Source organism: Heteronotia binoei, chromosome 1, assembly GCF_032191835.1.
Source record: "Heteronotia binoei isolate CCM8104 ecotype False Entrance Well chromosome 1, APGP_CSIRO_Hbin_v1, whole genome shotgun sequence".
Taxonomy (NCBI): domain Eukaryota; kingdom Metazoa; phylum Chordata; class Lepidosauria; order Squamata; family Gekkonidae; genus Heteronotia; species Heteronotia binoei.
Window position 1 is genome coordinate 186,787,159 of NC_083223.1, and position 15,604 is coordinate 186,802,762.

General features: G+C 42.1%; 1 protein-coding gene across 1 annotated transcript in view; it reads right to left on the reverse strand.

Annotated features, from left to right (window-relative positions):
* Positions 1–2,178: 2,178 nt before the first annotated feature.
* The window catches only part of LOC132576193 (uncharacterized), a 120,209-nt gene continuing 106,783 nt past the window's right edge, over positions 2,179–15,604 (reverse strand). Inside the window, exon 5 of the mRNA XM_060245135.1 lies at positions 2,179–5,038. Coding sequence (XP_060101118.1) covers positions 4,910–5,038 — 129 coding nt within the window. The 3' untranslated portion in view covers positions 2,179–4,909. The remainder of the gene's footprint in view (positions 5,039–15,604) is intronic.

Here is a 15,604-nt window from a genome sequence, read left to right on the forward strand (position 1 = left end):
ATGGTCACTGCTCCCAAGCGGTGCGATCACTTTTACATCTCTCACCAAGTCTTGGGCATTACTTAGGACCAAATCCAGGATCACCCCACCCCGGTAGGTTCTGAGACCATCTGCTCCATAGCACAGTCATTGAGAGCATCTAGAAACTCAATCTCTTTTTCTCGACCAGAACACACATTGACCCAATCAATCTGGGGTAGTTAAAATCACCTATTATGACATAGTTTTTACGTTTAGCCACTATCTTTAATCCTTCCAACATATTATAATCCTCCTCTATCTTTTGATTTGGTGGGCGATAACGAACTCCCATAGTTAAATTTCCTTTTGGGCCCTCTATTTCAACCCAAAGCATTTCTAGAAGGGAATCTAATTCTCTGACCTCAGCCTTACTGGATCGTATACCCTCTCTGACATACAGAGCCACCCCACCTCCAACCCTTCCCTCCCTAAACTTCCGATATAACTTATATCCAGGAATCACTGTGTCCCACTGATTTTCCTCATTTCACCAAGTTTCTGAAATTCCCACAATGTCTATGTTTTCTCCCAACACTAAACATTCCAACTCACCAATTTTACTTCGAACACTTCTAGCATTTGCATACTTCTATAATTTCCCAGGCAGGCTAGGCCTGCAACCTTCCTCCTGCCGCCTTGAGACTATGGCAGACAGTCCATACTGTTTGTCACCATCTCAGTGGACAACTCTGATCCCTTACCCGGTAGAAAAGAAACAGCTAACCCTTCATCTCTTTGAGAGGAGTCCTCCCGAACCTGAGACATTTCATCTCCTGTCGGCTTTCCCCCAAGATTTAGTTTAAAAAACTGCTCTGCCACCTTTTTGATTTTAAGCGCCAGCAGCCTGGTTCCATCTGGGGACAAGTGGAGACCGTCTCTTTTGTACAGCTCCCGCTTGTTCCAGAAAGCATTCCAGTGCCTAACAAACTTAAACCCTTCCTCCTTACATCATTGTCTCATCCACATATTGAGACTTCTAATTTGTGCCTGTCTCTCCTGCCCTGCATGTGGAACAGGTAGCACTTCTGAGAAGGCTACCTTGGAGGTCCTGGTCTTAAGTCTCCTGCCTAGCAGCCTAAATTTTTCCTCCAGGACCTCACGATTGCATTTCCCCACATCGTTAGTGCCAACATGCACCACGACCACTGGCTCCTCCCCAGCACTTTCTATCAGCCTATCTACTACACGCAAAATGTCCGCTACCTTTGCACCAGGCAGGCAAGTCACCATACGGTCAGTACGCGGTTTTGCCACCCAGCTGTCTACTTGCCTAAGGATCAAATCACCAACTACCAAGACCCCTCCTCGCTCCCTGCCCAGGGATGGTTCCTTGGCGTGAAAGGATTCCCGCTTACCAGCTGAAGAAGAAGTCCCTTCTGAGGGTGCATTCCCCTTATCTTCAGCAGTGCCCTGTTCCCTCTCGACCCTCATGCTCCCTGGCAGCAACGGGCATGCCACGTTCAGAGCGAGGCTCATCTAATACGTCCCCGAGTCTCTTCTCCGAGTGCCTAACTGACTATCTCCTCTTCTCCAGGTCAGTCACCTCAGCCTCAAGGGTATGAACTCGTTCCCTGAGGACCAGGAGCTCCTTGCATCGAGCACACACCCAAGACTTCTGTCCTGTGGGCAGACAGTCATACATGTGACACAGTGCAAAACACTGGAAAGCCCCCACCCCCCTGTTGGCATTCTCCCTTCATGATAGCTTTTTTTTTAAAATATACAGTCCCCTTTAAATCCTGTTTGTTTATGTGGCTCCCCTTCTGGAGAGTCAACTTATGTTATTGGGAGCACAAGGAAATTAGGGATCTGGGTTCCTGGTCCTTACAGAGCCCCCAGGCCAAGAGCCCTTTAGCTCTCTGGCAAGGCGCAGCTTAACAATGCAAAGAGGGTGGGGAACCAGCCACTCCTAATCAATCAGCAACAATCACCTTCACCTTCAGCCCACTCAACCAAACAAACAGCAGTTCCCCAGCAACCACAAACTCAGAATTTTCAGCAGTCACACAAACTCAAATTCTCAGCAACTTCCCCAGCTGCTCACCCTTATCAGTTATTCTCTGCTCTATCTCAGAACTCTCTGAAATGTCAATGAGTAAAACATTTTCGTTTTCCTTAGTGGCTTAACAGAATGAAGAGAACACCAATAGCACTGAATATAGCAGCAATTAAAATGTAACTTTATTGTTTTGATTGAAAAAAAAACAAAGATGCAAATATTACAAAAGTACTAAAGAAAGGCAACATTGACAGAGGTCATCTTCCCTCCATTCCTTCATCTTGGAGCATCATATGGGACAGCATCCTCCTAGGCCAATCAGAAATTGTCAGCCTGCTCTGCAAAAGCAGCAAAGCATTCAGTGGTATCTGGGAACAAGCGGATATTATTGGGCATGAAAGTACCACCTCAGACTTTTCCTGACCACATCACACACTGACTGCTTATCAGCCAAGCCTAATCTGCAAAAATAGTAAAATGGGTTTTATTTACCCTTATTACAAGGAGGTCAAGTTCACAGGGACTCCAATTGTCACTGTGCACAACAGAGATTATCTTCAGAATTAAAACGAGACAGAAAATAAATTCTCTTTCCCCATCCATTGGAAGAACAAGGGGGGAAGCGTAAGCAACATATTTTGAAAGAGCTCAATTACTGATTTTGTTCTCAGCAGAACAACCTAGTAAGCAAAGAAGACTCAGCTTGTTTTTTACTTCATTAATGCTAGTGAGGAGAAGGTTGCTCACATCCCTGTATTGCCCTTATACAGAATGGGGCAGTTTAGCCCAGAATTAAAGGAGTCCTTTATCCTACCACTCCTCTGCTATCACCATCGATGCGACATCATCTTACATGAAAGCTTGAAGGCAGTAGGGTCAGCTTGTTTCTACAGCTTAGAAAGTTTCTGGCCTTAAGAATCCAATGACTTGTATCCTGTACCTTGTTTCTGTTCCTCTTTGTCTGTCAGAGAGGTAGTCCTCTGTTGAAGACTACATTCCTTTGGGACTAGATGCTTTTAACTCCATGAATAACATGGGTTTTGCCCAAGCAGACCTGCCTATGGCCAGAGGAACAAATGCTTCACAGAGGTGAACAAGTGGTAACAAGGTTATACAGTCTCAGCTGATAACAAGAATGGCTTTTTGCCAGATAGCCCAGTTTCTATGTTCACAGATTACATCCATGTTCCTAATTATAGCAAATAACAGAGTTCTTCCATACTGTGAATGGTTCATACTTGTGCAAATCTTGCTGTATTTAAAAAAATTAAAAATAGAGATTAAACAGCAGTCATGTTCACAGGATTGTACACTATGCTATTAGTATGCAAATAAGAGTCTTTGGAATTAATGACCTCAACTACACCTGGGTTGATTCTGCATTCACCTTGCTCCAGGGCAGGCTTCTGTTTCTGTGTGGAGCAAGCTGGTGATTTCGCTTCAGTTGCTCTGCGCCGCCATTTTGCAGGAGGCAAACCCATGATTTGCTGCACTGAAGTGTAAACCTGAAAAAACAGGTTTACACTGCTGCGTGGCAAATGGTGGGTTTGCCCTGTGCAAAATGGTGGCGTGGAGCAACTGGTGCGAAATTGCCAACTTGCTCCACACAGAAACAGAAGCCTGCCCCCAGAGCAAGGTGAGTGCGGAATCAGCCCTGGACAAAGAATAATGCAGCATATGTGTTAGAACAGAGGTTCAAAACCTGGTTCCTAAGACCCAAATATACACTTTAAGTGTTATGGGACAGTAATGTAGAATGTGTGCCGATTAGCAGGCCTTATATCAACAGACCGAGACGAATGGCATAGAAAAAAACTGAAACCACATAGAGTCGTATGTTTGCCTCCCAAAAGATGTGCATACTAAAATATGTCCATCTTCCTTTCTCTATTTCACTCATACCAGCAAGAGTTCAAGGGCAGGAATAATTGCTTGATTTTGTCCTAAGTTCTAATGGTATTGTATCCCAAGACTTTTCTCCACTTAAAATTATAATAAAACCAGTCTCTTTTCACTCATACACTTCCCTGTTTTGCTATCCCATGCAATTGCAGAATGTATGTGAAGAGGGTGACCACCTTTTGGGGGGGGGGGAGTATTTCTTCTATTCTAAAGCCACATGAGCTACTGCCACAAAGTGCTGTGCCCTTCTTCCTTTTCCCTTTACCTCCCATCTAACATCTGCCACATGCAACATACCATGAATTTCCATGCTGCTGTAATTCCAGACAGACTAGGCAGCATATCCCATAGACGCCCCCCTGCCACAAATGGGAAAAAAAATCAGCTGGGGCATAGTGTACCAGTGCATAATTGCACCATGTCTGAAGCTGCACAATCACAGTATGCCTCCCACATTAGTCTTGTAATGGGGATACAAACAGCAGAACAAACTTAGCTTCCATGGATCACTAAGACCAGATCCACCTTGACTTTGATAGTCAAGAGAAGGCCAATAACTCTTCCTACTTCTCAGAAAGGAGCCAGTCAACTGGAGAAATCATTCTGCAGAGGGAACAACTCTACCAGGTTCAGGAAGGCAGATCATAAAAGCTTGCTTACTCGTCACTTTCTATTACATGGATGGCTGTTCACTCATTAGTGCAACACACCACTTTTCTTTGAGAAGAAACTGGCTTCCTGTGTACCTAGTAACATCTCTACAATGGCACTATGGCTTATGAACTCAACTTGCTCAATGTACATACATTCCATTTCTGCCAATCCTCAGATTGGCACACACACACAAAAAAAGACATGAGAGAAACGTCACCCATCTCATAGTACCAGGGATCTTGGTAGTCATTGCAAACATATGCCCTCCCACATCTAGTCCCTGGTGAGAAGTTGGTTGGTATAATGATTCCTGAGAGCTTCAAGTATCTCCCTTCAGTAGGCACATGATGGTTCTTCAACTGGAGCTATGGGGCTCAAAGGCTTCAAAGTGCTTAGAGATCGGAAGGCAAAGATCGATGGGTCATACATGAAGTGAGGTGGTGGTCGGCTCCCATTGATATGCTGCTTGGAAGGAAGAAAAAGGAAACTGTCAGTGCTCAAGAAACCCACATAATATGCACAGAGGGACAAGACAATCATTATGGCACAGTCTTGGGATCTTTTCCCTTTACAAACCGCTCCCCCTCTTCCCAATCTCTGAAGGACCCTGTAATGCCTGCATGCTCCTCCTCATGGTTCTATTCTTTTTTAGGTACAAAATTTTTAATTAGTTTTAAGTATAAGAAAAAACATAGTTGGGAGATACAAAAGAAAAAAAAGGGGGGGTACAACAAAATATTTCAGTTACATTTCTACAACAAAGAAAAAAAAGATACCAAATTTCTTCTACGTGCAAGTCTGAGTTTTAACCAAATATTACCATCAAATTCTACAGTCCTTTTGTAGCTTTTTAAACTTTTATACAATTCTAATACCTATGGTATAAATCTAAGTTATTTATCTTTGATGCAACAAGGATCACATCACTTATAAAAAAAACAGAGAAAAACTAGAGAGTAAAACTAACTGAGTAGTTTTTAAAAATATTAAAAGTAAGCATAAACAGGTAAGATGAATATACACTCTTTATCTATAAAACTAACTTATTTGCTTCCAGCAGGAGTTGAAAATAAGAGCACATTACTTTTTCTATGTCAATATAAACTGGTTCCAAAGTTAGAGATCAGATTTTTGATATCATATATCATATTCTCTTCATTAATGTGAGTTGAACATAACCAACTATTTGTGTAAGTTAATTATTAATTAATTATTCAGAATTATTTAGAAACTTTTGAAGACACTATCTCCAACTATCATGTTACTTTAAGAGGAGGAGGCTTGATTAAACATAACAACCCCATCCCCCAGATGTATTTATTTTTGCATAAGGAGAGAATAATGCAATCTCTACAACACATACTCTACTGAGTTACTCTGCTTGTATTATAAAGTATAAAACCTCCAGATTATAAAATTCCAGCTTCCAGTTCAAAATAACATATCAGTTCCATTACGTTGTACCATTGGTGACCAAATATAAAGACACAGTTTATAATCCCTTCTTTTTAAAGGCTTTCCAAGTTTTGATTTTTTTGGAGTAATATATAGCTTCTCCCCTCGACATGCTCATCTGTTCTGCTGGGAACGATAAGGCCCACACACTGTCACTTCCTCTTACAACAGCTTTGATAAGTCGCAATTTCCACTGTTCTTTTAAAACTGTGTAGGTCGTCTCCATCTTGATTTCATCCAGCACATTTTCGAGCTGCTGTTTATTCACTTTCCCCAACTCATTCGACACCTCTGGGATCTCTCAACATTCCTGCTCATGTAGATTTTCAATTTCACTGTACTTCAGAAGAACATTTTCCACCCGTTTTTCTATTAACTCTGCTAAAAGACCAATTCCGTGCTTCATAGAAGATATGGTAGCAAAAAAAATCTTTTTTATCAGTCACTTCATTTTGCCAATCATCTTTCCACAGAATTATTCAGTCCAATAACAAAAGTCAATGAATAGCTCAGAGTCCCAGTTAGTTTATCCTCCAGCTCTGTTCCTGCCATGTACTTTTTCCTTACATTCCAGTTCAAACTGCATCAATTCTGCTCCCTCATAAGATAAATTTGTCTTAAAAAAATGTTCAGCTTTTATTCAGACTGTATTATAATATGTTAATGTTTCAGTTGTAGCTTATTTAATTATAAACCAAATCAATGAGTATCTATATTCAGTCCAATTAAAAAGGATGAAAAGAGAAAAGGATGCCAATTTTCAACAGTTTGTTCCTCTTCTTTTGGAAGCCTCTCTTGTGGGGGAGAGGGAAATCGTCCTCCTCCACCTCCTTTTGAACAGTCCCATTTGGTTTTATGATAAGAATTCCATTAGTCGGTTAGACTGTAAAGTAAACTTACTTGCATGGTAGAGTTTCAGCAATTGCAGTAGAAAAGAAGACGTTTAGAAAAGTTGCTGAGACAAAGGAAAAGTCGCGCATTCACCTCTTGTTGCCATCATGGCGATCGTTGCAGTGGAGCATCGGAGCGACAGGAGACTCAGGGGCCGACCACCATCATTCTCCCCAGCTCCTATCAAGCTCCTTGCTGTCATGGAACCCTTGCCCGGGCCAGCTGTGTCACCCCTCCAACTGCCCAATTTGGGGGGGGGGGGCGCTGGAGACAAGCTCTGCGGACCCCACCGAAGGCGAAGCGCTGAAACCATGAGCCTCTTGGTTCTATTCTTGTAGCTGCCTAACTGTCACACAGCTCCTTCTTTTAATTGGCCCTGCCTTACTCTAAGCTGGAATTTCCCCAATTTTCTTCATTAAGCAAATGTGAATAAGTTTGCAACATCTCTAGCTGCAAAGGGGAAAAAAATGGGTGACATTATGTTCAGTATGCATGCACTTCTGCACTCATCCCAGACATCAAGAATAAAAGCTACAGTCAATCAGAGCTGGAATGAGAGGTTCCAGAACCATCCCTCCACCATAATTTGCTTGACCACCGTCAGATACCCATCTCTTCTTGAGAATATCACATGAAAGCTTATGCTATTGCCTAACTGCAGCATACACAGAAACATTAAAATGCTAGGGGGAAAAATGATTCAAGAACTATTTCATGTAATGCTTCTTTGATAACAGAGCATTCCTACCCACATCAAATCCCCAAAGTAAGAGATCCTATAGTATTAAGGTGCCTCAGGACCATCTGTCTGCTTCTGTCTCTATCTCCTCCAGACTCTGAGTTATCCCTCTCTTAACACAGCACACATCTGCCTCTTCCCTTCACTTGCTTCAAAAGAATAATTTCCTAATAAATGGGTTACTTAGGACATGTCACTGAGAGAGACTCATTCTTTTTGTCATGGGTTCCGGTTTCCCCCAAGCACGCCAATTCAGGTGAAGCCCATAGGATAGAGCTAGTCACCTGGGGTGCCGCAGGACTCGGTACTGGGTCCCATGCTCTTTAACTTGTTCATAAATGATTTAGAGTTGGGAGTGAGCAGTGAAGTGGCCAAGTTTGCGGATGACACTAAATTGTTCAGGGTGGTGAGAACCAGAGAGGATTGTGAGGAACTCCAAAGGGATCTGTTGAGGCTGGGTGAGTGGGCGTCAATGTGGCAGATGCGGTTCAATGTGGCCAAGTGCAAAGTAATGCACATTGGGGCCAAGAATCCCAGCTACAAATACAAGTTGATGGGGTGTGAACTGGCAGAGACTGACCAAGAGAGAGATCTTGGGGTCGTGGTAGATAACTCACTGAAAATGTCAAGACAGTGTGCGTTTGCAATAAAAAAGACCAACACCATGCTGGGAATTATTAGGAAGGGAATTGAAAACAAATCAGCCAGTATCATAATGCCCCTGTATAAATTGATGGTGCGGTCTCATTTGGAGTACTGTGTGCAGTTTTGGTCGCCGCACCTCAAAAAGGATATTATAGCATTGGAGAAAGTCCAGAAAAGGGCAACTAGAATGATTAAAGGGTTGGAGCACTTTCCCTATGAAGAAAGGTTGAAACGCTTGGGGCTCTTTAGCTTGGAGAAACGTCGACTGCGGGGTGACATGATAGAGGTTTACAAGATAATGCATGGGATGGAGAAAGTAGAGAAAGAAGTACTTTTCTCTCTTTCTCACAATACAAGAACTCGTGGGCATTCAATGAAATTGCTGAGCAGACAAGTTAAAATGGATAAAAGGAAGTACTTCTTCACCCAAAGGGTGATTAACATGTGGAATTCACTGCCACAGGAGGTGGTGGCGGCCACAAGTATAGCCACCTTCAAGAAGGGTTTAGATAAAAATATGGAGCACAGGTCCATCAGTGGCTATTAGCCACAGTGTGTGTGTATATATAAAATTTTTTGCCACTGTGTGACACAGAATGTTGGACTGGATGGGCCGTTGGCCTGATCCAACATGGCTTCTCTTATGTTCTTATGTCACTAATCTGAAGAATGCAAAACCAAACTAGCACTTAAGGCCAGCTCTTCAACACCACTGAGGATAACTGGTCCCCCATCTTTCTGCAAAAGCAAGACCCAATCACAACTACATTATGCTATGAATGAAGGGAGCAGAAGATGTTATGCACTACGTGTTCCCAGGCATTTCAAGATACCCCCTGCTTCCTCCAGCTTTTCTGAATGCCAGAGTTTACTCAGCCAGCTTGGATGGATGGTCCTCTAGCAAAAATTAGTAATTTTCACTACAGTTAGCATATCTTTATCCTGAAGTGACCTCCAATGCTTCATGGTCATGTCTGTTATGAGGCATTCATTATATGAGGCATTTGGGCAACAAAGATGGTGAGGGGTCTGGAGACCAAGTCCTATGAGGAAAGGCTGAAGGAGCTGGGGATGTTTAGCCTGGAGAGGAGGTGGCTGAGAGGTGATGTGATCACCATCTTCTTGAAGGGCTGTCATATAGAGGATGGTGTGGAATTGTTTTCTGTGGCCCCGAAAGGTAGGACCAGAACCAATGGGTTGGAATTAAATCAAAAGAGTTTCCGGCTCAACATTAAGAACAACTTCCTGACCATTAAAGCGATTCCTCAGTGGAACAGACTTTCTCGGGAGATGGTGGGCTCTCCTTTCTTGGAGGTTTTTAAACAGAGGCTAGATGGCCATCTGACAGCAATGAAGATCCTGTGAATTTAGGGGGAGATGTTTGTGAGTTTCCTGCATTGTGCAGGGGGTTGGACTAGATGACCCTAGAGATCCCTTCCAACTCTATGATTCTATGATATCCTATTGTTTAGTCTTTAGTCCTAACCAATTTTTACCTAGAATCAAGGCCTGCACAGAAAATTCCCCTGTGTAACTTGCCAATAGGGTCAATGCTTTGTAATAGGAGAGGGTCTATTAGATGTCCAGTTCAGCTCAGTAATGCAGCCTGTTGCAGAAAATAAGAGCTTTTTACTTCAGTGGAAGCTGAGAGGCAGCCTTTTAAGAAAGTAAGCCACCAGTTTTATTTCCCCCCTAGTTTATCTAGGTCTGAACATACAGTCTACATGCAGAAAGCCCTAGATTAACTCTTTTTCACCTCTACTGAAATATTTCTGAGGACAGAGGGCCCTCAGTTTTACAACTCTTCCAAGGCAGCATGTCTTAGGTAGTACTCTTATCACTGCAGTTTAACCCATCTGTGGAGCAGTGATTTTATTTCCCTTGTTTATAAACAGTATTGAAATGTATTAATTCTGCCTATGGCTTCTGGCTCATTTTTTTCCCTCCTCAAATCCCACAGTCCCTTCAATGGAAACTAGGCTTGGTCTGCCTGCTGGAAACAACATTAACTGGAAACAACATTAGTCTCTCGGGTTCCTACCAGAAGAAGTAAACTGTCTCTCTGGGCTCCCCATCCTGCTCTCTCTAGTTAATATGTTGAAGTTGTTTAAGACTCCTTTTGTAGCATAGTCTTAATAGTCTGCTGTGTCTTCCATACCTATCAAAGAAATGGAAAGCAATGTCCAGGCTTTTCTTCCCTTTTTCCTTGTCTTGGTTCTTAGACTTTTTGCCTTAATTTTTTACAGAACCAGTGTTTCTAATACAGAAAAGCACTCTTTTGCTTAAACTGTACACTGACATGCCGACAGACAAGATCATGTTAAATCTATGGGAACGGAAGGCAAAAGGATTTCAGGTTCCTTGGGGGAGATATGGTACCTCTAAGGTAAAGTGTGCCCACAAATTAAAGCTTCCTTCTAATTGTCACCTCTGGTGCAATGGTAATTGCTTAATCTATATGATACCCTTCTACAAGTCCCTGCTCTGGTTTCCACTGCCTTGCACTACAAAGTCCTTGTCCTTAGATGCATCATCACCACCACCACCTGGCCCTCCCTGGTCCTTGCACACATCTTCATGCTAACATTCTCACCCAATTTTATTCCACCTATTCTCCCTTGCTGTTACCTGTGCTTAGAAAATTCCTGTAGACGGTATCAAGAACCTAAAAAGTAAACTAGAAGGGGTCAATAGAATAGTTATAAGTAAAAGTACATGTATTTGTTACAGAAACATTTAAAAATATATAAGGGTCCAACTCAATCCTCATAACATCATAAAAGGCACACTGCCTCCAATTAGGTGTTTTCACCCATACCTCCTGGACCAAAATTGGAAGGCATAAACTTACAATACTATTCCATTTGTATGCATCTATAATTGACACAGAGACAGTTTCAAGGAGGCCTCACAAATAATATTTTCCCTGTGTCAGTTGATCTCATATTGGAAAATTCCTTTTTTGATCCTATATCAACTTGCTTACTGCCTTTTGATTGTAACAGAAGCCGAGCCAGTATGTACCTTACACTGTTTGACCTTTGAGGAAGGCCCAATTTGGCAGAACCACATTCGGTCATAAGTGAGAGCCAGTTTGGTGTAGCGGTTCTGCACTCACTCTTATCTGGAAGAACCAGGTTTGGTTCCCCATTCTTCTACATGCAACTGCTGGAGTGATCTTGGGTCAGTCATAATTCTATCGGAAGCTGTTTTAGAAAGAGCAATTCTGGGAGAGCTCTCTCAGCCCTACCTACCTCCAGGGCATCTGTTGAGAAGAAGGGAAGGGAAAGGAGATTATAAACCGCTCTGAGACTCCTTTGGGTAGTGAAGGGTGGGGTATAAATCCAATCTTTTCTTATGAGAGTCAGTTTGGTGTAGTGGTTAAATGTGCTGACTGTTATCTGGGAGAACTGGGTTTGATTCCCCTCTCCTGCACTTACAGCTGCTGGAATGGCCTTAGGTCAGCCATAGCTCTAGCCGAGTTGTCCTTGAAAGGGCAGCTTCTATGAGAGCTCTCTCAGTCCCACCTACCACACAGGGTGTTTGCTGTGGGGGAGGAAGGTAAGGGAGATTGAGAATACCTCTCCAGGCACTATCCCCAAGTCGATGGGGTGAAGAAAAGGGGGGGGGGGGGACTTGACCCAACAAAATGGAATCAAGAACCTAAAAGGTAAGTTGGAAAACAATAGTTAAGAGCATAAATACAGAATAATTATAAGTAAAAATACATGTATGCACAAGAGGAAAGATGATGATGATATTGGATTTATACCTTGCCCTTCACTCCGAATCTCAGAGTGACTCACATTTTGTCTAGACTGCATGGTATATCATAGAGTCTCCCCCTCCAAAGCTGCCATCTTCCCCACAGGAATGCACCTCTGTAACCTGGAGATCTGCAGTAATTCCAGGAGAACTCTAGGTCTAACCTGGAAGTTCGTAAGCCTAGCTGCCTCCCTGCCACTCATATGACAGGAATATAGATCCAGGTGGGCACACAAACGCTCACACCTTGAATAAAGTTTTGTTGGTCTTAAAGGGGCCACTGGACTCAACATACTTCCATAACAGGAATATGATCAGCATTCCAGAAGTGTTTTGCTTTTCTTAGTGGAGATTTTCTCAGTGCTATTATCTGTTTTGGAGCATCAAAGCAACACTACCCCTTGAAGGACTGTAAGAAAGAAACAGCTTCTTGTGGCCTCTCTTCTTACCTTACCAGTCTTCTCTTGTGGAACCTCTGGTAACCAAGCCTCTGCAGAATATTGTTTTAAACCGAAAATTCTGTGCGACTGTGATATTCTAAAATGTCTCCACTTACTTTTGACCACAACATACCTGACAGTCCTCATAATAAGGACCTTAGTGAAATGATATCAAGGCAGTTTAAAAAACATTGTGGAAAATAGAGACTGCTGATAAGCAGCTGTCACCACAAGCCAGCTGGCTGTGAATTCTGTATCTTTTAGCCTTCCTATCTCTTTATCTCTTCACATGAGTATCATTCTGTTACCTTATGTTTCCTACTGTGAAGCCTTATTTCCTACTGTAATGAACAAGCCCTATCTTATTCCGCCTTTAAATGCAAGACTTTGCATAGTTACATTGAGTTCTTCTCTCTTTCCTTCCATATCTGACTGCTATATTATCCGGCTGCTTGTTTTGACACACTTGTTTGGTTGGCATTTCAAAATGGAGGACAGTGCCAGATCCCTTGTCCACTTTTTCTCTCACACACTGGCAGGCAGTCTTTCTCACAGAAGAGGGACTGATTAATTCTACCCCTTTAGCTTTGAATAGAGGTTGCTATGTTACCCTCCTGCTCTAGGGCCTGCCAGAGCACACAACATCCATAATGCCACAGCAGGCAGCTGGTGAATTAATGCCCTTAAAATATGCCATTCTTGCTATTAGCCAGTGTATGGGGCTAACAGAACATGATTTTTCAGGGCAGAGTGATGGCTAGAGTCAAATCCTAGAAACAGCACTGGCCTCTGCGACTGTAGAATGCCACTTTGGTTTGTGAATGGTGGTGGTAGGGCACCAGTGCTAGAAATACACTTAATAGTAGAATCCTATAATGTAATACCTCAGTACTGTGCAGAAGTAAATTTTAAAAGTTGTCAAAAGATTCTGATTGATTCTGGCACAGTATCTTTCCTCAGTGACAATGCTCTTCTCTTCAAAGAACAGGAAAGCCTTTAAGGTTACCTCATAATAACTAATTGATCTTTACCTCAGCATTTTGAGAGACGGCAGTCAATCAGGATGACCTCATACAAAATGGCCATCTCTCTTTCCCCTAAACTCACCTCATACAGCAACTAGGAAAAGGTATTGATGCTAAGATCAGGCACACAAAGCAACAAGACACCTGGGAAGTGAAAATTCTTACAAGACTGATTGGCTTTACATGGAGGAGACTACTGTGTTCCTATGAGTTTTCAGAATTTGTGTTGAAATTATAGAGATCCAAATGATTTGCAGTTGAACACAGACACTGAGTCACATCAGTAGCTGAAAACAATTAGCCTATAGCAGATATTCATTCAGCGGCTTAGGAGCCATATGATTCTGATAAATCTCCTCTGGCACTTCTGAGCGCTAATCCCCAATGTGGTACCCACCCCATAATTAAAAAAAGTGAGCAAGGTCCTTGCTTGGTGGGGCTCATGTTTCCCACATTGAAACAACTGTTTATAGAAGAAAAGATCAGCTGAAAGGTCAAGCTGTAGGCCTCATGCCAGAGATGGAATGAAAAGGTGCTCTTTTGGCTGATAGCCCTTGTGAATGTGGCTCTCTATAAGATGTGGACTGAGTACTGCTGGCATAAAGAAAAAATTCCCACACCCCCAAAGCCCAGAAATTCTCACAGCAACAGGATGTTTAGGGCTGCCAGGTCTTACCTGGCTCCCGGTGGCGGATCTTCCTCCTGTAAGTGATGTGATTGCAGCAGACATGTCACAGGTGGGAAACTCCAGCACTTGGAAAAAACCTCTATGGTTATCAAAGAGTTTTTTCCAAAAGCTAGAGTGCCCCCCAGCAATGTGCCCAGAGCAATCATGTCACTTCCTACTAGTACCAGGCATACTGCAGTGTGCCACCTCTCTTTGGGAGTGGGGCTCCCTCCACTGGCCAGTTCCTGGTGGTGGGTTGGAGACCCTGAAATCAAGGAAAATCCCACCCTCGGCAGGAGGCAGGGAACCCTATTTGTGTTTATTTTAAAAGGGTTGCCTGTTATAACTCTATAGGCTACAGCAGAGTTCTGAAAAAGACAAAAGAGGATGAGCGAAAACTAAAATAAATAAATAAATGAATTAAGAACTTGAAAGGTGAAATGAACTCAAATCTGAGGGCCCAATAATTATATAACTGAATATAAAAATGTAATTATCATTTATACAGAAAATACATTATTACAAATGAATAAAAATTGCAGGGCCAAATACAGCCTCATTCAGATTAAAATAATACAGTTTGTTTATTTATTTGATTTTTAGCTTGCCCTTGCCATAGGACAGGCTCAGGGTGGGTTACATCATAAAAACAATCAACAGTAAAAACAAACATCTCAAACATAAACCATATGCAACTCTCAAACACAGTACACAGACCATATGCAACTCTGACCAAATGTGTTTTGGCCTTATGGACTTCAGTGGTCAAGTATAATCATTACACACTGGCTCCAGACGCTGCAATAATATCACAATATGGTATTACATTTCAAAATGTGAAAAATAGAGAAGGGACATTTGTAATGCAAGTAAGAATTGTTCTGAAGAAGAAAGGAAGGCAGGAAGATAATTATTAAAATTGGTACAATATTTATAATATTCTAGTTATAACATGAATATATTTTACAAAATATATCTATTTAGAGTTACTTTTAATCAATGATTGTGATTCAAGGCAGAGATATAATTAAGAGGCCTCATTTGAAATCATTTTCTACCCAAGTCAGATATTCCTCTCTTGAGTGGTAATTCAATTGTGTACCAGAAAAAGTATTCAAGACAATCCTTCATGTTCTGGTTCAAGGAAATCTATGGAGTATGCAGTATGGAGCCAATATAAGAGTAGTGTATAGTGCAAAAAAGTCTCATATCTGTAAACTTTTTTTTAAAACTAATTTCATCTTTCCCAATCCCTCTTTCCTTTTGTATCCCAACATGGTTGTTTTTTTTAGTAAAATTATATATATACTAGGAATAAGGCCAGTTATGGAGAAAAAAAATACAACAGGCTCTAGAAAGAGGATCTGGGTGAATGCCCCTCACCCTTGTTGTCTTCCCACC